The sequence below is a fragment of the Dunckerocampus dactyliophorus genome, chromosome 9 (genome assembly GCF_027744805.1).
Source record: "Dunckerocampus dactyliophorus isolate RoL2022-P2 chromosome 9, RoL_Ddac_1.1, whole genome shotgun sequence".
NCBI classification, from domain to species: domain Eukaryota; kingdom Metazoa; phylum Chordata; class Actinopteri; order Syngnathiformes; family Syngnathidae; genus Dunckerocampus; species Dunckerocampus dactyliophorus.
The window spans coordinates 15,245,858-15,272,104 of record NC_072827.1 but is presented as its reverse complement, the minus strand read 5'-3'; the positions used below and the strand labels follow the sequence as shown (position 1 = coordinate 15,272,104).

Below are 26,247 nucleotides of genomic sequence, written 5' to 3'. Positions count from 1 at the left end.
ATTTTCTCTTCTCTTATCTCTTATCCTCATTAGGGTCGCGGGGGTATGCTGGAGCCTATCCCAGGATAAGACAACATTCAGAAAAATTTGTGGTTCATTACTGTTCTTGCGGTTGTACCAGTCCATGTGTGTTTGTGAATAAAATTTCCAAATACCAGTTTACATTGGAATACATAATATATGATATTGTTTCACATTTTTTGGTTTGTTGGTGGTTTGAATTCAAGTTGGAAGTCAATTTGTTGAACCCGCTTTTTGTCAAACACCATCTTTCATTCCGATAATAGAGTTTTGTTATTCCACAAATGAAAAACGTTTTTTTTTTTTTTTAAATCTCAGGCTGTCCTCTGAAGCAAAGTCTGGAGAGACTCCCACACTCAAGCAAACGTGATTCAATATTTCCTCAATTATGAGCAACAGACAAAAAACTGAAAGGGGCTTTGTAAACAAGCCATCCTGTGTTTATGGACATGTCTTTTTTGGGAATGTGCTGGAAAAAGGAGGAGTTTATTGTTGGACACAATGGAAAAAAAGGTATATGTGACATACAAACGTCTACAGCCGTACACAATCTATCTACTGTATCTATAGTTATAAATAACCTAATTGTAATAACAACATTATCATGAGCAGTGCCTTTGAATATTTTTTGTTGTTTTCTCAAAGCATTTTATTGATCACAACTGGACTGTTCATAGAAGATGTTTTGCCGCTCATCTAAATCAAAGACTAGATAGGACAAACTACAGCTGTCCTATCTAGTCTTTGACCATGAACAGATGAAGATAAGACTGTTCTACTCTGTCCTATTTAGTCTTTGACCGTGAACTGATTAAGCCTGCTCAAAGACTAGATAGGATAACCCTAGTTTGTCCTATCCTAGATAGGATAACCCTAGTTTGTCCTATCTAGTCTTTGAGCAGGCTTAATCAGTTCACGGTCAAAGACTAGATAGGATAACCCTAGTTTGTCCTATCCTAGATAGGATAACCCTAGTTTGTCCTATCTAGTCTTTGACCATGAACTAATGAAACCTGCTGAAAGACTAAATAGGATAACTCTAGTATGTCCTATCAAGTCTTTGAACATGAACTAGACAATAAGACAGCTCTACTCTGTTCTATCTAGTCTTTGAGCATGAACTGGATGAGAAGCGAAACGTATTCTAAGACAATAAAAGTCCAGTTGTGACTGGTAAAATTAAAAAAACAATAAATAAATAAATAAATATTATAAATGTAATCCACTTTCTCCTCCCGGGTACTTCTACTAATACAGTCCCTCGCTATTTCACGGTTCGAATATCGCTCCCCCACTCTATTGCGGTTCTTCAAAAATTAATCGTGGTTGACTATGGCCCATTATTAGTAAAAAAAAAAAAAAAAAATTGAAACACAAGTTATATGTACTATTCTGGCACAAAAAACAATTAACCACAACAATCGAGGAACGAATGTACAGTGGAACCTCCAATGTCAAAATATGTACGAAGTCTTAAAACAGAGGTCAACTAGTCTTAAAAAACATTCAAGGTAAAAATGTCATATAATGCAAGACTGCACCGGATCCTATGAGACATTTTGTTGCAATGCCCCTACTGAAGGGCATCTGTCAGTATGTTGACAATGATCTGTCCTGGGATCGGTACTGATGGTGGAACTCACACACTACCAGCATACTGTAGTTCTACCAATATAATGGCTAAGAACAGATGTGAGGCTATTTATTTTTCCATAATGTGTTTTTTCCCATAAGCTAGGACCGAATGACACATTGGTATGTGTTACTTTTGGGTGGAGAACTTCAAATATACTTTGAAATCAAGGCAGTAGTGTCTGACAATTGCAGGAAGACATCTAAGTGCTAGTGGACACAATCAGTCATTAGCAAACCTACCAGACATTTCCTTGAGTGATAGCCAGGCCATACATTAGCAGACGTCCTGACCAGTTGGCTCCATAAACAGGCGACAACTATTTAACTGAAAGATGGATCTTATTGAACATTCCATTCTGACTTGATGAGTGACATGTTTTTGTGGTTTCGGATTGTTTCAACACCCAGACATGGCACCAAAAATGGCAATGGTTAGGGTTTAGTTGATTTTGATTTCGAACATGCTTAAGAAAATTGCAAAAAGGTTAAAACTGCCAAGTGTGATATCAACTAACATGGGCTACTCATTTTCAGATATAGACTCATGCTATACATTGTATCTATGAAGTCGGCAGTTGTCTTATGTTTGTTTGGCTTCAGGAGACCAGTGTTTAACTTCCCACATAAGAAAATTTCATCTGGTTCTGCCTTTCTGTTCTCAACTAAAAATAATAACGTTAAATTACAAATGTATTTTGCTCCAAATCAACTGTACACTTCATTTGCGATATGATCTTCTCCTTTTCTTCATTTTTCCTTCTTGGGAGCTGGTATTTTTTTCTTCTAACCCGACATTTACTTGGCGAAGCGTGGTACTTTCCTCCTTTACCTCCTTGATGGCAATCTGGAGAAGTTTGATTCTTTCTCTGCCCCTTTGTGACCTTTTCGAAGCCTTGTCCTGTTCAAATATTTTTAAAATCCTCCTTCCGTATTCCATCTATCTCTTTCTGTCGCTCCAAATTCTATTTACATTGGTCTGAGAATTGTTTTGTCATCTCCTTCTGTTGATCTGTCATAACACTTTGTATTTTTAATATGGCCTTCATCTTTAGCTCTATTTTTTTACTGCCACATCTGGTGTCTCATACATCCCTGATTCCTGGGATGTTCTGCAAATCTGTCCATGGCTAGGCCGTAGCTTGGCTTGCTAGTGACAGATGTAACTGCTTTATTTTCAACAAATAAATGCCTCACACCAGACAATATTCAAGCCTATCGTGGTCAAGATCTGCTGTCAAAACTGCGATAATCCAGCGTTCAACAGGTTGATATCGGTATCGGTAATGACACGCTGGACAATATCGGATATCAATAGAAAGCCAAAATTGAGCGTCTCCAGTAAGAACAATGTATCAATGCATGTCTTTTCCAGGCATGTGTACAGAACTACTTTGTATAGCAGGTTCAAGTGAGGTTGTTTATATTTGTCATAATTCAACATTGTCAGTGTCATTTTAACTGTTGTGATCTCTCGCAGCTTCCAGGAGACAAATTTAGCATAGAGCTAAATCCTCAAACCTCTGGTGTCAAATATAAGAGCACAGGAAGTATTATGAGTACAGCCTGTGGCAAGTTTGTTACCATAAACACAAATGCACAACGACGGACTGGAAAAAATGTAAGGTAATGTTTGCTTTCAGTTTGGACTATTTTTTTGTGCTGCAAACACTTGCAGCACATGTACACACTGATATAGAAGACAGAAACTTGCACATGCATGCACATTGAAGCACACATGCTCAAATTCAATTATTCATCACATATACAGTATATAGGTTTGGCATGTGCAATTTTCATATGTAAGAATAAGATTCTAGAGTGGAGCTGTTGCAATAAATGAGATGATGCGTGTGGTTGAAACAGCAAAAAATTGATTTTCATTTTATGTACTGTCACTGTAAGAGCCGGCTGGCCCATCAGGCAATTTAGGAAACTGCTAAGGGTGCTATGGCCTGCAGGAGGAGCCAAAAAATTGGGGGAAAAAAACATATATACACTCCTGATCAAAATCTTAAGACCAGTTGAAAAATTGCTAGAATTAGCATTTTGCACATTTGGATCTTAATGAGGTTTTAAGTAGAGCTACAATATTCAAAAACAAGAAGGGGGAGTGAGACAAAAAGCATTCTGAAAAAGTAATTTTTTGAAAACAACAATGAAACTGAAATAGGCTGTTTATCAGCTGATCAAAAGTTTAAGACCACAGGTTATAAAAGCCAAATTTTTTTAATTTTCTGTCAGGCATTCACACCGTCATGCCCTCCTGATGACTAATGCTAAGAAGCTTTCTTTTTTTGAACGTGGTCGGATTGTCGAGCTGCATAAGCAAGGCCTCTCGCAGCGTGCCTTTGCTGCTGAGGTTGGGTGCAGTAAATCAGTCGTTCAAAATTTTTTTAAAGATCCCGAGCATTATGGAACAAAAAAGTCAAGCGGTAGACCCAAAAAAATCACACCTTCGCTGAGCCGGAGGATCCAATTGAAGGCATCTTCACCACTTGGAGCATTGTTCCCACTAGCCTCCTGGAAACAAGCATGCTCAAACCAATTTTTGAAGTGATTACCAAGAACGGTGGAGCTACTCATCACTGAGTCCTTCTGAGAAAATGTTTTGTTCTGGTTTGGAGAGTTTTTGGTTCTTTTTTGAGCAATGGTCTGAAACTTTTGATCAGTTTATAAACAGCCTATTTCACTTTAATTGTTGTTTTCAGTTAATTAATTTTTCAATGTGCTTTTTGTCTTACTCCACCTTCTTGCTTTTGAATATTGTCGCTCTACTTCAACCTCATTAAGATCCAAATGTGCAAAATGCAAATTCTAGCAATTTTTCAACCTGTCTTAAGATTTTGATCAGGAGTGTATATATAATATAATAATATTAAAACTATTAAGTAGTTATGCGATCCAAACATGATAAGAATTCTTGTTCAGAACAAAAATTGTCTCGCGATAATAAATAAATCAATCACACATAAAAATGAACTGGCCTTCATATTGGCGTGTGGGTGTGTGTCTGTTTTCCTTGTGTCTCGCCTCCAAACAGGCAGCAAGAGAGTTCACTCTGTGCATTGGTTTCAGCAGCTAGACGCGTCATACAACAGGCGTTCCATCGAACGGCTTGGACGGATTGAGACCTCTTGTCAGTAATACAGTCGTTGTTCGAATTTGTTCGAAAGTGGTGGCAACATAAAAGACAATAAAACAAACATGCCCATCTCAAACATATCCAACCAACACAGTTTTCCCAACGTGTATACATATACAGTATATGCGTATGTATGTAAATATGAGTGTGGATGCAGTAGTAATATTAAACAAGCATAATTAATGAAAAAAACAATAATAAAAATGATATAATAATACGCAATGATAAATGTTATTTACCTTTGAAGAGGAGTGGTCGAGGATACGTCGTCGTGGTGGAGAAGGAGGAGGAGATATTGAAAAAAAGGACAAATGGTCGTCGTGGTTAGACTCTTCTAAAAGAGGTAGTGTTCTGTGGGTGGTGTAGAATTAAGCAGGCCTATTAACTCTTCATAAACTTTAATCACACGCTCTGTCCGTGTTGTATCATCCAGCTAAAACTTAGCTTTCCTAGTTTTACCGGAAGCTTTCTCTGCCCAGCGTCTGTTGGTCTCATTAGCTCTAAGGCTGCCTCTTGGTCCCATTAGCAGTGTCACAGTGCCCTTTACTGGTCAAGCATGTACAGTAGCAGTATATAGTGATTGCTAAGCACTACAAGGCAAAATAAAATAAAATATAAACCAGTCGGCTTGTGTTCGTATCGGCGAGTGTTCGCTACTCGGGTGTTCGTAAGTTGGGGACCTAGTGTATTACTATTATTATTAAACACATAAACAGATAAGTCCCCCTGCACCCATCAGTTTCGTATATATGTTATGTTTATAGGTTGCTAGTTGCTACAAGTTGCTATTTACTGAGCGTTATTAATTTGTTCCAGAAGGTCAGACAAAACACACTCTAAGCTCATAAATTTTTCCCATAGAAAATAATGTAAATGCAATTAATCAGTTCCAGGAAGCCAAAAATGTTTACACAAAACACGTTTGGATAGTTTTACAATTACAGTTTGGTATGCCACACATTCATCAGGGGTCTCGGGAGGACCTGACTACGGCAAGAAACGCCACTTTTCCAATGGGTCAATTTTCCTCCTTTTTTTCAGGTCCGCGCAGCTGTTGCAAAATAGCACTTTTGCATGTTGCTGAAAGTATACTTTTCTGGGACGGAAGGTGGAGTAAACTTAGCACACATTCATCCCCACATTCATCATTCACACATGGAACAGTGGTGAACCCTCCCAGGAGTGACCGGCCAACCAAAATTACCCCAACAGCACAGCGACGACTGAACCAAGAGGTCAGAAAAGACCCCACAACAACATCCAAAGAACTGCAGGGCTCACTTGCCTCAGTTAAGGTCAGTGTTCATGACTCCACCGTAAAAAGACACTGGGCAAATTTGTATAGTTCCAAAATGAAAACCACTGCTGAACAAAAAAACATTAAGGCTTGTCTCAATTTTGCCAGAAAACATCATGATGATCCCCAAGACCTTTGGGAAAATACTCTGTGGTCTGACGAGACAAAAGTTGAACTTTTTGGAAAGTGTGCATCCCATCACATCTGGCGTAAAATTAACGCCGCATTTCAGAAAAAGAACATCATTCCAACAGTAAAATATGGTGGTGGTAGTGTGATGGTCTGGGGCCGTTTTGCTGTTTCAGGACCTGGAAGACTTGTTGTAATAAATGGAACCATGAATTCTGCTGTCTACCAAAAAATACTGAAGGATTTTGCCAGTGTGGATTTGTTCATAACCTCAAGCTAAAATGAAGTTGGGTTCTGTAGCAAGATGATCCAAAACACACCCTGAAAAACAAAATGAAGACTTTGGAGTGGCCTAGTCAAAGTCCTGACCTGAATCCTATTGAGATGCTGTGGCATGACCTTAAAAAGGCGGTTCATGCTGGAAAACCCTCTAATGTGGCTGAATTACAACAATTCTGCAAAGATGAGTGGGCTAAAATTCCCCCACAGCGCTGAAAGAGACTGATAACGCAAGTTATCACAAACGCTTGATTGCAGTTGTTGCTGCTAGGAGTGGCCCAACCAGTTATTTATTAGGTTTAGGGTGCAATCACTTTTTCACACATGGTCATGTAGACTTTCTTTCTTCCTTAATGAAAAGTTTCATTTAAAAACTGCATTTTGTGTTCAGTTGTGTTGTCGTTGACTAATATTTCAATTTGTTTGATGATGTGAAACATTTAAGTGTGACAAACATGCAGAAAACATGGCTCTTTCTGACAAATTAAAGAGAACTGTAAAAACAATTTCTTTTATAAGTGTATGTAAATTGCCGTGGAGGGGGGTGCCATTTAAAATCTCCCCACATTCTTTGGCCAGTGCAATCAAACTTCCCACCAGGGTTGTCTGATCAGAATTAGCGGCTTTTTGGAAGCCGCTGATGCTCGATATACTGTAAGCTCACAAGCTCACAAGCACCAAAATGTGCCAGTTGCTGACGGAGATGTTAGCCAAAACAATAGAAGCGGCAAGACACATTAAAATGAGAACGCCTATTTGTATTTGATTAGGATTATTTCCCCCCCATTTATTAAGACAATTCTATAAATGTCCCCCCACAGTTGGAAAAGTTGGTGTTCAAGCTGTTACACCATCTGATGTTTATTATTTACCGCCAGTAAAGTGAAAGTCTGGCACTTATATCCTGATTTTGTGTATAATTCAGGCATCTACTTTGCATCACAATCATCCACTTGATTAGAAAGTGATTATATTACAGTAATTCATTTGGATGTTTTCTCTTTTCTGTGCTGATAAGGCAAGCAAGTTGGGCTTTTTTTCCCCCATTTCGCCCCTGTTCTAACCTCATTTCTTCATGTTTTACATGTTTACTAGAATGGTATTCAGCAGAGGGGAGACCTCTGTCAAGGTTACAAAAGTAAAGTGCTTGCATGTGTGTGGTCTGGACCTGAGGGGATTCAAGTACTATGATACATTAATGAATAAATCATTTTATAAAAAAAAACTCTCCAAAAAATAAATATTATTCAAGCTCAATGGGGGTTTCCTAAGGACTGAGATGGCGGGTGACCCCCAAATCATACACACACTCTGTGGGTGATGGCATTAGCAAGATTCTCAAATATCCGCACCTGTCCTTGTGATCCCACGGGGGGGACCCTGCTGAAAAGTTATGCAGCCAAAAGTCGGTGACAGTTTGTGCTGAGATCCGGCAGGTCAGACAGAAAGTCAGGCTCCATTTCCCGTAACATTGTTTGGCACATGTAATTGCTCAAACTAGAATGAGCATTTCCTGAAAAAAAACCCACTGTGATTTTATGAAAGGTATTGCAGTTTTCCATTCCAGCTGGAAAACAGGAACAAATGCTTGTCCTGCTATGGACTTTGTTGTAGTTGGGTACACCATTGCTAAATGTAAATGACTTGCATCGGGCTGTGTGGTAATCGATTGGCATAGCCTGTGGCAAGCTTTCAAACTGAAACCGGTTTAGCGGCAATACTGGACAAAGTGCATCCCTTGTCGCTTCAGTACGGGTGTTGGCAACCCTAAGTGACACAGCAGACATTGTAGGGTTCCCCGCCGCACGCTGGTGGTTTTTTGTGATTGGCTTTGAAATGCATTTACCAGCATATGCTGATCAAATGTTTTTTTACGGAAATCGTCCAATGTTGATTGGCGATTTCCCTAGCAAATGGGCATTTTTCCTAATATAAATACTTTTGTCTGTGTTTCCACAAGTATTTCACCATGTTGGATAGAATTGGTTGAATGCCAGCTTTGGGAAAAAACATGTCTTAAATCTGGAAACCAGTCCAAGGTGTTTCCTGAGAGACAGGGTGCAGGACCAAGACTGACACATAAGTTCCTCGTTATGGTGTAAAAGAAAAGGGGCTATACTGTAGAGACAGGCAACCATTCATTTAGGAAGAAGCCAGAGAGAATCGATACAAGCACAGTTTGGGAGCGTGTAGATATCTAAGACTTAACCAGTCCTGTCAAAACCACTAGATCGGTGGTTCCCAAACTTTTTACAGCTGCGTACCCCTTCAGACATTTGGCCTGAAGCCATGTATCCCCTACTCCTCCAAACATACACCATTTTATGTTAATTAACTTGAAATACTGTATTGGATTATTTCATTTAATGTAATTCCGGGTCAATAATGTGTATTTTGAACGGTTACATTTTGATAAAGTTTCACATGAGCACTGCTAAATAGATAAATCATCCAAGATATCTTTTAGTCCAGTCTGATGTTGGCATCTTTCCGTTTTAATGTCTTGAATTTGTGCATCACTTTTTTGTCCACTCACGATGGCTATGGTTTAAGTCTGCATATTAATTTAATACCAAATTGAAGGGGAATGTTAAACAATCACGATAAAGCAGTATCCGGAGTAAAAAACTACATACAACCAACGATAAAGCCTCATTTTAGGGGGAATGCTCACTCGCAATGACAGCTTTTCACTGCTGTGTCGTGTGAGGATTGAAACACCAATGTAAACGAAATCTTCAAGATTTTTTTTTTTATTCACGTACCCCACTTTGGGAACCTAGGCCCTAGAGGTGCTGCTCTCCTTCCATGTTACTCAGAGTCTACAGGAAAGAAGTTTAAGATGGACAGGAAAACAAGTCTAACAAGATGTCAGGAGAGCATATCTCTTCGAACAGATCTGGACCAAAATCTTTACCCGACTGGGATCATACAGAGCACATAAAATATTTGAAGTAGCTGTGAGTCGAATAGATGATCTCTTATTTGAGGTGTTCCTAACTCATAAAGTGTTACTGGAGTGAAACTAATCTTATTGGTGGTTTCAGGTACAGGCACTAGCATTACTTATTCAGGTCATATGCCATAATGACTGTCTGTTCACAAAGAACAACAGGAAACATCTTCAAACCTTTTTTTCCTCAGACATCCCCCCTTTCCTCCTTTCTTCCCTGCCACATTGCTTAACAGCTAGATAAGGGTCACAAGAAACTCCATCTGGGGCCAAAGAGTGTTTTCAGCCTTGTGCTCTTCAGAGAACAGGAGGTGTGAGTGAACTACTGAACCTCAGAGAGCAGCTTGTACAAATGACATGACCAATATTTTTATAGTAAAATATGTGTCTGTTATGAGTGGGTACTGTCAAATTTGGGATCCCAAAGCACAGACAGACAACTGAGCAGTAAAAAAAACTTTCTAGTGAAAATACGATCTTTTGCGCGATGGCTCACATTATCAAAAAATGTGATCGTAAATGTGAACGTGATGCATCCGGGAAGTGCACGCGCAAAACATGACATCACACACGTTGCCGCGTGTTTACGGAAGTAAACATTGCCCCAGTTTGTGCTCTTCTTGGCACGTTTGTTGAAATTTCAAAGGTTTTGTGCAACAGGAGTCAACATTTCCCAATGATTAACGAAGTAGCGGGCAAGACTTGTGGCTACGGCAGTTCATGGAGAATTAGCTACGACATCTGTTCCGAGGAGCGTGTGGGTGGACGTCGAAGCCAGGAACGGTGAGACATGGAGAACGTTGTTTTGGGCAGCCATTTTATTTTTATTAGTCTTATTCTTAGTCTTTTGGGCAAAAAATGATTCTTGTTTTAGTCACATTTTAGTCGTTTCTATATGTGATCGTTTTAGTCCAGATTTAGTCGACAAAAACGCAACAGGTTTTTCTCGACAAAAACTAAAAACATTGTAGTCTAGTGTTAGTCAGTTTTAGTAATTAAAAGAATATAATTTATGTCAAGCCGTGCAATTGGCCGGCGACCAGTCTGGGGTGTGCCCCACCTGTCGCTCAAAGTTAGCTGGGATAGGCTCCTTTTATGTAAAGGCGTATCAATTTTGGAAATGTGGGCCATTATTTTATTTAAAAAATAATCAACAGCTACAAATCCTATAGTTTTTGCATGTGTATGTTGTTTGTTGCGAGCCGCGACCCGTCCCACTTTTTCCGATGGTCCTTCAAAGCACTATTGTGCGTGTGCCAACTTTCTCCCACTGCACGGATAGAAATAAATGAGAAAAAAAATGGCACAAAATGGTCAGGGCATACACAATGCTCAAGACAGGCAAAAATACGTTCCACTGGATATTTGTGGGAACACGAGCCAGTCTGTGGGTCAAAAAAATTTGGGGACCACAGTCCAGTCTCATATCAACGCAAACTCAAACACGACTCGTCACGTTTTTGTCATCAAGGAGCCATGTTTAGCTCGTCACTGTCTCGATTTCGTCATAAAATAAAGCTTAGTCAACAAAATACTTGCACTGAAGACAGTGGGTCGAAGAAAATGCGCAAAAACTCAAAAATGGCACAATCATCTGGGTCATACACAATGCTCAAGACAAACAATAGTTAAGATGGAGGTACTTTAATCTGTAAAAAGATGAGCTACACCTAGTAAGAACCAGTAGAAGAACCTCAACAGGTCGGAACAGGACTGAACTGGCGACAGCAGTTGGACACTGACGCTACGACGCAGCTTTGAACCCGTCAACTACAATGCAAAAAACCCACTGCATCAAACCTTGATTTGATGTGTATAAACTCACTAACACACTCGCATTAACTGCTTCATTGCCGAGCTGGTTCACTGACACAGCTCCTAGTCCAGGGCAACACCTCCCATCTTAATTCTGACACGCTGAGATGGGAATTTTGGCACCTAAAACACTTCGTAAACGCTGTCGATGATTGACGATTTGTGGGTTGACACAAGGCTCAGTGCACCATATTAGAACAATAATTGTTCTAATATGTGGGAATACTTAAACCTGTGAGCGAGTCTTCTGCAAACGCGGAGAAAAGAAACAGCCTCAATCCAAAAACTGTTGAAGAAATGCCAATAATCCTGAAGTGTTATTAATCGGTTTTCCAAACAGGCACAACCAACCTATTTTTTTCCCCTTATGCAGCCCCACATTCAGTAAAATTCATTCAGTCATCATTTACACGTTTGTCAAAACAACATAACAACAATCTGCCTAATTTGACCTGACACTAGCATAACACTACCCTGACACTTTGCCAGGAACGTCACTATAACTGAAGCTTCACAGAATGACCGCAGTTTTGAAACAACTGGCTCAAGTGGTTCCGTGTTTCACAAAAGATTTACTTGGCCATCACTAGAATGACTCTTTGCAACACCCACGGCAAAGACAAATGGAAAGTCCGGCGTCATCCTGCCGCAGCCGCATGGCTTTTAAAACTCCAAACATGGGCACTTCAATAGAAACAGAGCATTGGCGGAAAGACTGGACACAGGAATGTCGTTCCTTCATATTGTGTTTTTTTGTTCATAGTTACAATGATGAACTCTGGGGATTCAAGGTCTTGGACACAAGAGGGTTTTGGGAGACAAAAAACAAGGGGGTTTGATGGCGAGCCACTAGTACTTTGTGATTTTATTTTATTTTGCATTATTGACTTTGTTTGCCTCAAACTATATGTAATAAAATGGGGAAAATTGTGTTATTTTGTTGATATTTTTACACTGTCTAATGACGTATTATTGTTTACTTTACATCTAAACTATAGAGTATAGTTAAAGGCTGACTTATAAAATCATTCAATGATCTTGGAACATTTTCAAGTAAAAAGTATCAGTAATACTAGCCTTGTATTTACTTGGCATCACCAAAATTTGCAGTATTGTCCACCCCTAGTTTGCAGAGGTGTGGAACTGCAATTTTAGATGTACCCAACGCTGTTGCCAGTGAGTGTTTAGTGTGTTTATGTCATTTAGATAATTGTGTTCCCGTGAATGACAAAAAGGTAGTTATATCATAAAATAATTTGTCATAAAGCACGCTGTATTCGCAGGAGTAAATGAAGAGCAACAATCAATACTGTAGTTACCTTTATTAGGTCAGTGTAACAAAGTGGTGGTGCATTATATTCATTCAACAAAACAAACAGAAGTGACTAAAAAATGCAAAGAACAAGGTTTTGTAGTGCTGTCCTATAATGTGGTAGTGTGAAGATGTAGCAACATCATTTAATACAGTGGAATAATTAAAAAAAGACTCTGTACGTACAGTATATATAGGTTTTTCACATCCAGAAGTTGAAACAATCGTTACATTCAAACAGCAGGGTTGAGTGAAAATGAAATGACTCCGGTATAATACAGTACACTTTATAAACATAAATGACAAGACACTGTCTCAAATGCTTTTCTCATAGCACTTTACACCATGATACCAAAGTGTCGCTGACACTCCACAACCTATTTGTAGCATCATAAAAAGAAGTCAAACTGTACATAAATACACATTTGAGTTGCCGTAATGTCCCCAGCTGTACACGCTATCTTCAATTGGTTCCAGGAGCTTCCATGATCTGTCATTGTACGTAAAGCCTTTGCAGTAAAAATTACCTGCAAATAATGTAAGAAAATTCATTTAAAATCTACTTAAAATGTACAGAATTCTGAATACATGTGTTTTGTGTATATTACAATCATAACTGTTATATAATACACACATATAATCCACAAATTTAAGAGAATTTGCTACTGCTAAAATAATAATAAAAAAAAAAATCCTGCCTTTACTAACTTACAACAAGAGTTACTGTGTCCAAAATAAGAAAAATTTGAAGGCAAAACGAATGATACTTTCACAGTGCAGGGTGGAAGAAACTATTTACAAAATTGACTTATTTTTTTTTTGATAATATGACAGCTCACAGAGAGGGTCCAAACATAAAGACGTGAGAAACTACAAAGTGTGATGGCAAACAATAAAGCCAGACAGTTCAGGGTCCTTGTCCTTGTCCGTCGTTGAATTTTTCCCCCCTAACGTCAGGTAATACTTCATGCTTGAAGGCTTCTGGGTATATTATACTCCACTGTAAAATAAACCATTCTCACACACGTCTCACTCTTCTTTGCAGAACAAAATAGCTCATGTTTACTGCTGATCTTGCCAGCACTACGGAGAATGTGCTTAACAAATCAAGAGTGCTAAATTAGGGGCATTTTCAAAACCCACTTTTTGTGTGCAAAACTAAAAGTGCACCAGAATCATTCAATCTTGACCTAAAGCATCATGTTCCTTTCATCAGACAACTCAGCCTTGTTCAATCTTACAATCAACCGTTTTTTGCTCTACTTATCATCTGGTTACAAAATCTGAATACAGTGGAACCTCGGTTTTTCCAGGATTTGGTTTTCAACGAAAATTATTGTCGTGATTTTCATACACAGTCTCGGTTATCGTCCGGCCACACAGTGCGCCTAACAAACTAGTCGGGTGCCCAAACAAAACATTCACATATTAGGTGAATATGAAGAATGGATAGTGGTTCTTTTTAAAGCTGGAACACTATAGACAGATTCCGACCAGGGAATCCTTTAATAATCTTTATCATGTATGTTCAAGTGCTCAAGTAGACTGCATAACTCTGAGTGCTATCAAAGTGCCAGAACTTTGATAAAGAAGGTGAGAAACACCTTGTTTCCAGTGAGTGTTGGACTCTGCCAGGGCTGCCCTTTGTCACTGATTCTGTTCATAACCTTTGTGAAGAGTTTCTATCTGCAGCCAGGGCGTTGAGGGGATCCGGTTTGGTGGATGCAGTATTGGATCTCTGCTTTTTGCAGATGATGTGGTGCTGCTTGCTTCATCAAGCAGTGATCTTCAGCTCTCGCTGGATCAGTTTGCAGCCTAGTGTGAAGCGGCGTGGAGGAAAATCTGCACCTCCACGTCCGAGTTCAACATTTCTCGCCTGGAAAATGGTGCAGTGCCATCTCCAGGTCGAGGATGAGGTCTTGTTCACGAGTGAGGGAAGGATGGAATGTGAGACCGACAGGTGGATTTGTGCGTCATCTGCAGTGATGCGGACTCTGCATCAGTCCCCCAATGAAGAGGGAGTTGAGCCGAAAGGCAAAGCTCTTAATTTACCAGTCGATCTACGGTCCTACCCTCACCTATGGTCATGAGCTTTGTGTAGTGACCAAAAGGACTAGATAGCAGGTACAAGCAGACGAAATGAGCTTCCTTTGGAGGATTGCTGGGCTCTTCCTTAGAGATAGGGTGAGAAGCACTGTCATCCAGGAGAAACTCGGAGTAGAACTGCTTCTGAATTGTGAGGAGATGATGAGGTGGCTCAGGCAGCTTGTCAGGATGCGACTGGTAAGAGGCCTAGGGGAAGATTCACGACACGTTGGAGAGACTATGTCTCTCAGCTACCCTGGGAACACCTCAGGATCCGCCGGGAGGAGCTGGACAAAGCAGTCAGGAGAGGAAAGCCTGGGCTTCTCGTCTTTGGCTGCTAGGCCCGCGACCCAACCTTAGATAAGCAGAAGAAGATGGATGGATGGCTGTCTGGAACAAATTATTTTGATTTTGTCTTGGTTTTCCATACGTTTCAGTTTTCGTTGGACCTTTTCGAACGAGTTAATGATGAAATCCGAGGTTCCACTGTCCTTGCAATTTTCTACCCGTCTTAAGATTTTGTTCAAGAGTGTCTAAATGTAACTTTTCACTTAAAGGAGACCTATTGCATTCATTTTTGGGCCTTTCTATTGAGTTCTGGACTCCTATAGAGCAGCTACACACGATAACCCGCACAGAAAGCTTTCTGGTTCTTCCAGACTCTGCCTCTTCCTGCAGTGTTTCCTTGGGTTTCCTGCTTCCCGTCCAAATGGTCGGTGTAATTTATTCCACCCCCGGCCCTCCTCCAAGTACGCCTCCCGCCGAGCCCACTCCGCTGTGATTGGTCACACTCCGGAGGACTTCCGGACAACCCACTTTCTAATTTTGTCGGTACAGGAGTTGACAGTAAATGGCAATTTATCTTTTTAAAATGTTCAGCTTTTAACATACAGCCATATATGTTTGCATGCATGCAAATAACACTCCTTCCGCTCCATGTATGCACACTCTATAATGCGACACAGACAACCGCGTTTGTCTGGTTACTTACACAAAATAAACACAGTTAGGACACTGATAAATTGTTACTTACAGCTTGCTCTTCTGACTCTTCAACACGGCAAAGTAACGTTGGAAAGGCGCCAGACTTCAGCAACAGTTTGGCGCATAGTCCAGCTTCATAATGGCCCATGTTCGCAGTCCCATGTGAAGTGCCATTAGCGTATGAGCATATTGTTCTCTTGCTGGCCGGGAATCAGCAACACCAACCACTTCTGCCTGATGCTTGCCTCTTTAGGAAAGCTAAACTAAATTAGCTTTCATTGCTCAACGTGCTAACACGGTGAAATCTTCGACAACAGAGCGAAGCAGAGCGGGGAGAGGGCAGGCCTAGAGTGTGTACCTGGGCATATAAGGAAGTCCGGATTGTGTTGACATCGTTGGAACTAGGCATTTAAAAAAAACTCAGTGTGCAGAGCCATCCAAAAACTGCTTGTAGTGCTCACTTCCAAATGCGCAAACCTCATTATCCGACACGTTGGCATCGTTTAACACGAGAATACAACATTGTAACAACATTTATAGGTCAGAAAAGAGTAATAGGTCCCCTTTAAAGCACACCAGTTGTCTCGCCAGTGCTGTCATCTATCGAACATGACAAGGAAAGCCCAAGATAATTAGTGACTTCTGAGCCCACACTACATCCAAGAGATTGCTATACTCATCACATCGTTGGAAAAAAAAAAAAAGGAATAAAAGCTAAAAAACAACAATGCAGCTTCCGGACCAACACCCTACAGTTCAAGTTACAATAGACACAAATGAAACAAACAATAAATGCCTTAACAATGTATGTTAAATTTCCTAAAGAATGCAAAACACTGTATTAATGAAGTAAAACTACATTATCATCATTATATCAACTACAATAACACAGGCTTCATCAATATGAATTATATATGATATAAAATTAATATATTATATATAAAACATCCTATGGTCTGTTATGTATGGAAAAAGTAGCAATGAATAAGGAAGGTAAGGATTTGTCAGTTTGGCACTAACCAAGTCAAAAGCATTTTGTAACGTACTTTAACTGCAACAATAAAAGCATTTAGAGAAAGAGTATGAAGTCATTTTCCTTCAGTGCTGACTTGATAAATTTGATGAAGAGCCCAGTCTCCGTAGTTGGAAGCTATTGGTGTCAAACCTGTTGAAAGTTGAGTAAAGAGCACGGTCAGTCGAAGGGGTTTTCCGATTTGAAGATGGAAGCATCTGTGTCATGGCAGCCTTTGCCATTCATGTGTTCAGAGTGGCCGTCGATGCTGTAGCAGCCTTGGACCTCTGTGATGGAGGAAGCTGTGTAGGAGGCTGAGCGCAGGGCATCCGAATGATTTCCTACACTGCTGCCAAACTGGAGGTTGTACTGGTTCCAGTGCCTCCGTAAAACTGCTTGCACCTACCAGAGAGACCGCAGTAAGTCGTAAGTCTGCTGTTCATTGGTCAATAGTGAACTGCAAGAAATATTGACAGGTTGAGAAAGGTGAGAAACACAAATTAATTATAATAACAATTATTCTCTATAAAATGTGTTTTGTATTCGTATTTTGGGATTTGATGCGGTCCTGCTGGCTTCATCAGGCATAAGAATCTGCACCTGCAGGTATGAGTCCATGGTTCTCCCCCGGACAATAGTGGAGTGCCATCTCCGGGTCGGCGATGAGGTCTTGTTCATGAGTGAGGGAATGATTGAACGTGAGATCGGCAGGCAGAATGGTGCGGCATCTGCAGTGATGCGGACTCTGCATCTGTCCCCCAGTGAAGACGGAGCTGATCAGACAGGCAAATCTCTGAGTTTACCGGTCGATCTAGATTTCTACTGTCACCTATGGTCAAGAGCTTTGGGTAGTGAATGAAAGGACAAGATTGCGAGTGCAAGAGGCCGAGCGGAGTTTCCTCCGCAGGTTGGCTGGGCACTAGATTTAATCTTTATTATGTGTGTGTGGGTGGTTGATTTTTTCACAAAGCGATGAACAACTATGTTTCCTTCCTTCCTCCTTCCACCGCATACACTGTGCACCATACACCAATGAGGTGTGAAAGAGCACTGCACTGTTAGATGTATCTGTGATTTTGAATTCAAGAAAGAAGGTGGTGTCTGTGTGGCTCTCTTCTCGTCCTCCCTCGGCGCTGGATGTCCTGTGTTGTCTTTGGAAGTTCCATTGTATTTAAGCTTGCACAGTTTTCTTGTTATATAAATCATGGCAGGTAATGGGCCATGTTGTCGCCTTCTTCTGGTTATTTGCATTTGGATGAATGTGCCCCACTCCACACATCCAAAGCATATATACAGTAATTCTAAAAGTATGCCAGACAAGTTTGTATGCATATTTTGTATTTCATATCGCCTGAGCAGTGTAGTGTCCACACCACGGTAGAATGAAAAATTCTACTCTTATCCTGTAAAGATCAACATTTACTGATGAGAAAATAATGCATAATCTGCACAGTGTCCGAGGTATGACTGTTTGACAGAAACAATATAACCCCCCATCTTACCTCGCCATTGAAAAAGCAGAAGATGGTGGCCACCAGCAGACCCTGAAATGTAAACAATCATTATCATGCAGTTTAAATCATTATTATTCTGCCAAAGTCATCCAAAACGAGGAGTCCTTTGAGAGTTTGGTGAGCTGATGCGGCCTCTTGCTTAAGAGGCTCTTCCTGCACACGGCCCTGCCCATCCTGCAAAAACTGGGGATGATCAGATAACAACATAGCTAAGAGCTAGGCGATTTCAACACGTCTCAGCTTTGACAATTTGTACTTTCCTTCCTGCTGCCAACAACATAAACACAGGAATACTTGACTTTTGCCTATAGCGGAGTATTAAATATGAAACATGACACAACCCACTGAGTGAACGCCTCAATGGCGTTCCAGGTCATGCACTGTAAATGTCTGACATAACACATCATGTTTCAAGGACAACCGTGCAAGTGTATTGTGTGCAACGGACAATAAACTACTGTAATAATACAACCTTCATTCATTATAGTATGTTTCACTAAACAGGTGAATGTGTTTCTTTAAAAAAAGGTCCAAAGATTTTCCAAAGAGGGCTGCACACTGAAAAATCAAGGATGTTGGGGGCCACTTTGATATTTTACATTTTGTAAACCAACCAACAAAGTTATATATCGATAATACACTTCAAGAACAAAAAAATCCTACATCTCAGGTCTTATGTTGTAAGTGATAAAGCCTATTATTGGTATGAACTTTTTCCTCCTGACTTAGGTCGGACCGATCGGCCAATTATAGCCATGAGAGAATAATCGGTAATCGGCCAACATTGACGCCAAAGTTAATTATTTTTCCACTGATAAAATCCAGGTAATAGGGTTCACAAAAAAAAAAACTGATTGCAATATCAATTCATAAGGGATGAGATCAATTCTTAGAGGAGGTGGAGCTAGCCGCAGCTCATACTGTTAACATCGCAGTGAAGCTAACAAGCTACCAGCACGTAGCCAGTAGGAGTTCTACACAATCAGAAAAAAAGGAGGAGACGGCATATCGGCTGTCAAGTTCTTTGTTGTCCTTTAAATCAAAGGTCGGAATGTTTTATTCCCACATATCAGAATCGGACCCAAAAACCTCTCAGGCCCTAGTCCTTGTACAAATATTTAAACTTTCGTTTTGTATATTTTTTTTCTGGATAGACTGACTTTATCCCCGTAATATTTTTACTTACAGTAAATTGCGGACTACAAGTGACTACTTTTTTCACATGCTTTGAACCCTGCAGCTTAAAAAATGATCCGGCTAATTTATGGCTAAAAGAACTACAGTTCTCATGATGCTTACAGTGCATAATCAGGAGGTAGTAAATTGGGAATAGTGAAGTGGACGCCAATATCAGTTCTGAAGTCTTATGCAGCAATCATGTTTTGATCTGACAAATCTTAAGTAAGTTTGACCAAGTGTAAAATTACTACAGATTCTGCTTGGACCATGGCAGCTGTTGAACTCAAGCGACTCATCCGAGCTAACGAGTGACGCTGGGATTACCAAGTGGAGGTAGAATTGCAAGGTTTATAGTCTGCCTTTCTGTGTAAATATCCCATGTCACAACTTGGACACCTGCGGCTTATAGACAAGTGCGGCCTATATGCTGTATATACAAAAAAAATCTCTTTAAATTTGTGGCTGCGGCTTGTATTCAGGTGCTCTCCGTCCCAAATTTACGGTAATTCTCCTAATATTATAACTTTTCCCCATTGTCCCCTACATATAAACTAATCTAATCTAATACATTTTTTCAAACATATTTGTTTTTTTTCTTTCTAATAATATTACAACTTTTAAAAAAATAACATGTTTTTCTTTAATATGTCAACTTCATGCTTCAAAAAACCTAAAAATCAAAAATATTATGACTTAAGTTTAAATAATTTTTTTCTCATAAAATCACAACTATTCTCTTTTAATTTTATGATTTTATTCTCCAAATAGTTCCACTTCATGCTCGTGAAATTACTGCTCTTTTTTGTCCCATTTTTCGTCTTTTCTTGTTTAATTTTATGACCCCTGGGCTGCATTAAGGAAATGTTTATAGAAGCTAAAATTAAGTTAACTTGTGAAAGCTCATTCATTTTAGGTTCATCCTGAAATTTCCCCAAACGCCGACATTTTGTGATTAGTGTATGCGCCTGGGAAACACAAAATACAATTCCAAAAAGTACAATATTCGCTTCTTTTTTGTCAGTTTCACAAATTTTGTGTACAAGAAACAAATATTGTACAACATGACGGCAATCACAATTCTCACCTGGTAGTGCATTAGTATGTGCATGATGTAGTCGTATATTTCTGAGGAAACTCGTCCCTCTGGCTTGTATGGAAGCAGGACATACTGGATTCCCAAAAGCGGCACCAGGATGAGTGTGGCTCTCACTGCTTTCATGTAGAGACTCGACTCTGCTTGATGGGTCACCTTTAGCTTAGTGATGAGCACTCTCACAATGTTGAGCAGGAAGAACAGATTAACCTGAGGGAAACAAACCACTGTAATGTATCAAGTAAAAATGTAACTAGCACTATTCATCTTTTAATACGTACTCTTTTTAATACGTATATACAGTGGTGTGAAAAAGAGTTTTCCCCCCTTCCTGATTTCCTATTTTTTTGCATGTTTGTCACACTTAAATGTTTCAGATCAAACGAATATAAGTATTTGCCAATGACAACACAACTGAACACAAAATGCAGTTTTTAAATGGAACTTTTTATTATTAAGGGAGAAAAAAAAATCCAAATCTACATGGTCGTGTGTGAAAAAATGATTGCACCCTAAACCTAATAACTGGTTGGCCACCCTTAGCAGCAACAACTGCAATCAAGCATTTGCCATAACTTGCAATGAGTCTCTTCCAGTGCTGTGGAGGAATCTTGGACCACTCATCTTTGCAGAATTGTTGTAATTCAGCCACAATGGAGGGTTTTCCAGCATGAAGCGCCTTTTTAAGGACATACCACAGCATCTCAATAGGATTCAGGTCAGGACTTTGACTCGGCCACTCGAGAGTCGTCATATTGTTTTTCTTCAGGCATTCAGAGGTGGACTTGCTAGTATGTTTTGGATCATTGTCCTGCTGCAGAACCCAAGTTGTTTTCAGCTTGAGGTCACACACAGATGGCCGGACATTCTCCTTCAGGATTTTTTGGTAGACAGCAGAATTCATGGTTCCATTTATCAGAACAATAAATGGGGGGCAATCACTTTTCCACACAAGGCCATGTAGGTTTTCATTTTTTTTCTCCCTTCAGAATAATAAGTTTAATTTTAAAAACTGCATTTTGTGCTCAGTTGTGTTGTCACTGATGAATATTTAAATTTGTTTGATGATCTGAACTATTTAAGTGTAAACAAACATGCAAAAAATTTAACATATCAGGAAGGGGGCAAACACTATATATATATATATATATATGTATATATATATATATATATATTTTAACTAACACATTCATTAATATTAATAAAAAAATATATTTATGTTTCAATGACTGTGTTTTCGTCAACCATTGAGATTTCTCACTTTGTTCTGCAGCCCTTCAACGCACCGTAGTTGTGTGCAGTGACTGGCTGCACCTTGACTCTATGCTGTTGCGTTATTTAAACAAAAGTATATTGTGAGAAAAACACTTCTTGTGGGTGGTGTCAACAAATTAGAGTGAATGTTGTTTTTTTGGGGGCTGTGAGCGCTAATCAGGTTCATTTCTGTAAAGCAGCATGGGTCTATGGGAGACTATAGACTCCACAAGCTAAACAAAATGAAATAATATCATCTAAGTGTTGCACATTGTGCAATAAAATTGATGGGTGGCTTTACTTCACAGAAAGCAAACCTTCTTACCAGGAGAGCAGCACAGATGGGGCCGTGGATGATATAGAGGAGTGATGTTTTGGAGCTAATCCAACAGCTAACAGAGGCAGCAGATGAGAACAATGAAAAAGTATCATTTGGGATTAATCTGACACATGGCAGCACAGGAAACACATCACAAGGATTGAAGAGGACTTAATTAGCAAGTATAGACGTAAGATGAAAGCATGGATCTATCAATCTAAAAGGTTGTAGTCCGGTACTCTGATTCGGACACAAAATACATAATAAATATGTGTCATGCGGTGTGTTGTGTTCCTTACTTGTCATTGTAGTAGTAACTTCTTGCAATTGCGTGAATGGAAGCAGGAATAAGAGGGAAACCTGCAAAAAATAACAAACAAACAAAAAAAAACTTTTTTGCAGCTGCAGTTGTTGACGGTCCACAGTGTGTGTTGCTGACGTACCCCAGCCAAGAAGATAGTACCACATCAGGTGCTGCTTCTCAGCAAACACAGCCACCACGATAAGTGTGTGTAGATATATTCCCTCACACAACATCCAGAAGTAATTGCAACCAAACAGGTATAGGTGAATGAATTGTGACACTTTGCAGCTTGTCTAAAGAAGAAAAAAAAAACATGAAATGTAGATGTCTATTCCATTGTAGACATTGCGTGTGTAATACATAAAAACAGCTTGTATTAAATTTGCCCCTCATTTCACACATATTTCATGTTAAATAAAGCAATTATCTTGCAATATGCAAAACCAGTACAAGAAAAAAAAACTCACTGGATTCCTCTGCACAAGTTCTTGATTGTTTGCAACTGCGGTTAACCAAATGATGGTAATCACAGAGTTGAGCACAAAAGAAAAGAAGAGGTTTTTGTGAAGTGTGATCCTTTGACAACTAAGACTCCTGCAGGATGAGAAAATGTTAAAAGAAAAGAAAACATGAGATTTACGAGATGTCATATACTGTATATCAATAAATCATGTTGAAATCAGCTATGATCACACACTTGAAGTGGAAGAATATTCCGAGAGAGACGAACAGCGAGGTCAGGGACAGTCCATGTCCAATGAGAGCTAGGTAGAAAAGATTCATTGCAGTCTGCGGGAAGAGAAGCGTGACATACAAACAATTTATACATATACAAACTTATACATAGACAAAGTTTGGACAACCCAAAGTAGTGCGTATGTTCAAACATTTGACTGGGAAGGTAAATATAGGTAATGTATGTATGTATTGTGACGTTTGTTTTAAATGTAGAAATGTGTTATCAGGTATTTATGATAAGTAAGTAATTATTGACAAAAATACAGTATATACCATAATTTTCGGTGTATAAGACTTACCGGTGCCGCACCTACTAAATTTAGAGAGAAACACAGATTTGTACATATATAATCCGCACCGGATTATAAAGACACACATGTCCACCTCATAAAATTACATTTTGTGGCACGCACAAGTCCTGAGGACCAGGCAGCTCTTTATTTGACAGGAACCAATCATGAGCTATGAGAAAACTCACAACGAGCTTGTCAACCCATTGAAAATTGCAGGAGGTCATTACTCAATAAAACAGTCTGACTCACGGTGTCATCTTACAAAATAACACTAAAATCATCACACAGCAACTTAACACCAAAAAAAGGTAGCTAGTAAATATACAAGACAAGTACCAATACGAGTTTAAAATAAAAAACAGCTATTTTAACTTCTACCCATAATGCATTACTCTCGGCACAGCAGTTCATTGTCCAATGGTTGCCATGGATGCAGCCACAGGGCGCTCATGAGCTCCCCAGGGAGCGGCCAGGCGTTCATACTGACAACGTTTTTTGATGCTTCGGGCTCTTCCTACCAGTGTGAAGCAGAATTCACCAAGCGTTGGGAACGTGAGCTGGGTTTAGACCCTCGGATAATTTTACCTTACTGGTCATGTGTTGTTGCAATAGTAATTCTCATGGCCCATGGCAGCCATTGGCCAATAAAGTGGTCTGCAGGGAGTAATGCATTATGGGTAGAAGTTAAAATAGCTGTTGTTTGTTATTTTAAACTCACTTTGGTACTTGTTTTGTATATTTACTAGCTACCTTTTGAGTGTTAAATTGCTGTGTGATGATTTTAGCGTTCTTTGTAAGATGACACTGTGAGTCAGGCTGTTATATTGAGTCATGACCTCCTGCAATTTCTGATGGCTCGTCATTAATTCCCTTGTGGTTATTATTATTATGTGATTGGCTCCTGCTAAAGAAAGCGCTACTGACTCACGAGCGGCACAGTATTTAAATGACTAGTAGTTCTGAAATATAGGAGATGTCACAAGATAAAAAAATAAATGTCATATTGCATATTTCTGCATTTCAAACAAAAAATATAATTACATACATAACATAGCCCTTAGCTATCTACTTTATATACACACTATTGACCCAATTAAACGTTTAAGCGTCATACAGAATTTTATCCTACCACTCTGCCTTCACTGGTGTGTTCATTGCAGCGAGTGTAGTTGGTCCATGTGCGGTTGCTCTCGGGATGCAAGAACCATTGGCCGCTGTCGGTACAAATCTTTGTAACCATTTCTGTACACAAGATGAGGATAAGACAATTATACTCTCCATATTAGGTAGTGTAACCATGACTGATCAGTATTCATTAGAGGTAATGAGTAAATTATCAAAATACATTTGTTGCAACTGCGACCCAATCTAAGGTTTGTTTCATTTTGATGCATCTGGTGCAGCAACATCTAAGTTGACTACGAACGGCAACCCGCCAATGATACTACATCTCGACTCATGGAAAACAAAACTCGGAATGGACTCCGTGTATGTGTCAAGCACATTTCACGGCTCACCTGAAGGATCAAAATCCTGGAAGTAGTCTGGGCAGTGCTGCTCTGAGCTGACGCCTGCCTTGGTGTCATCCCAACACAACCACCCATCCCAAGTGCGATTACACATGGGCTCTAAAAAGCACATACACCGCATTCATGTCATTTATGACCAAATATTCAGACCCATCGAGAAACATCAGTGGGGAAAAGTGTTAAGAGCCATTACGCCCAGCAAGCTACCTTGTCTGTCGGATGGGTTGTCCTTCATTATCTTTTGGTAGCACTCAAACTGTGCTGTGACTATCTTGTTCCTGGTGAGTCCTATGTCATGGTACACATTAGCTGGATGGTGCTGCTGAGTTTCATTGACATCAAGACTCGCCCGCACACATATCTGAAAGGAGAATGGACAGAAAAAAAAACATTTAGCAGGTAAGTCTGTATGGTTATCAGTCTGAGTGTCAAATTAACACAATTTAATAATATGTCGCAATCTAACACAGGATTAAAACTAGAAACTTCTATGTGGAAATGTTTAATGGGCCTGCCTGTTGCTCGCCTCTGTTAGCATGTTATATGCACGGTATGGCCTGAGTCGTGGTTCCTAACGAAAAGGCCATTTTCTAATTGACATCAATTACGTTGCCATGGTTACACAAAATGTTACCCGATATAAATAGGGCTCTTCCCCCCACCGAGACCTGTCAAGTGGTGTAACATGTGTTGGGGTTCTTTGCACGGTACCGGCTGAGTGGGGGGTTCCTTTTCAAGTGGTCTGTTTTCAACAATTACGTCGCCATGATTACACAGAATGTCACAGGCTATAAATAGCACACTACGCACCATCGAGAACTTTCCAGGGATATAGCATATTCTTCGCACAGTTTGTCTCGCATTAGTTGTGGCAGAATCAGGAATATGAAAGAAAACATTTTTACAGTATAATAAGTATGAGGACTAATCAGATAGGCTGCACTTGATATGTGTGTTTGTATGTGTTTGTCATAAAATACATTCATTGGCTGGCTTCAACCAGTTGACGGTTTTTAAAAATGGCATCGCTAGAGTGAAATTTTGATGAGATTTTTTTTTTTTTTTTTTTTTTACTTTTTGAGGGGTATGCTGACACATTAGAGGTGCCTCCCTTCCTCAGGCCTGATTTTTGTTTTCTTTTTTTTTATTTTACTGTTTACATGTATAGACCTTCTTTATTAATGGATTTATAAACTGTATGATTTTGATGACAGACATTTATTTAAAATTATATATTACAGCAGGTGATCAGCTCAATCAAAAACCAAATGTCTAAATTTTACATTATTTACAAATATTATTACATACATTAATAATATAATTAGATTTAGACTTATACAACACAATTCTTTTTCTTTTT

At 39.5% G+C, this 26,247-nt stretch overlaps 1 protein-coding gene across 1 annotated transcript in view; it reads right to left on the bottom strand.

Annotated features, from left to right (window-relative positions):
• Positions 1-12,560: 12,560 nt before the first annotated feature.
• calcrla (calcitonin receptor-like a) overlaps positions 12,561-26,247 on the bottom strand; it is a 34,656-nt gene continuing 20,969 nt past the window's right edge. Inside the window, exons 3-13 of the mRNA XM_054787242.1 lie at positions 25,095-25,248; positions 24,876-24,986; positions 24,488-24,600; positions 23,025-23,116; positions 22,795-22,921; positions 22,467-22,620; positions 22,323-22,383; positions 22,030-22,096; positions 20,442-20,660; positions 18,167-18,208; positions 12,561-17,066 (exon numbers count right to left, since the gene is read on the bottom strand). Of these exons, the coding sequence (XP_054643217.1) occupies positions 16,845-17,066; positions 18,167-18,208; positions 20,442-20,660; positions 22,030-22,096; positions 22,323-22,383; positions 22,467-22,620; positions 22,795-22,921; positions 23,025-23,116; positions 24,488-24,600; positions 24,876-24,986; positions 25,095-25,248 (1,362 nt within the window). The 3' untranslated portion in view covers positions 12,561-16,844. The remainder of the gene's footprint in view (positions 17,067-18,166; positions 18,209-20,441; positions 20,661-22,029; positions 22,097-22,322; positions 22,384-22,466; positions 22,621-22,794; positions 22,922-23,024; positions 23,117-24,487; positions 24,601-24,875; positions 24,987-25,094; positions 25,249-26,247) is intronic.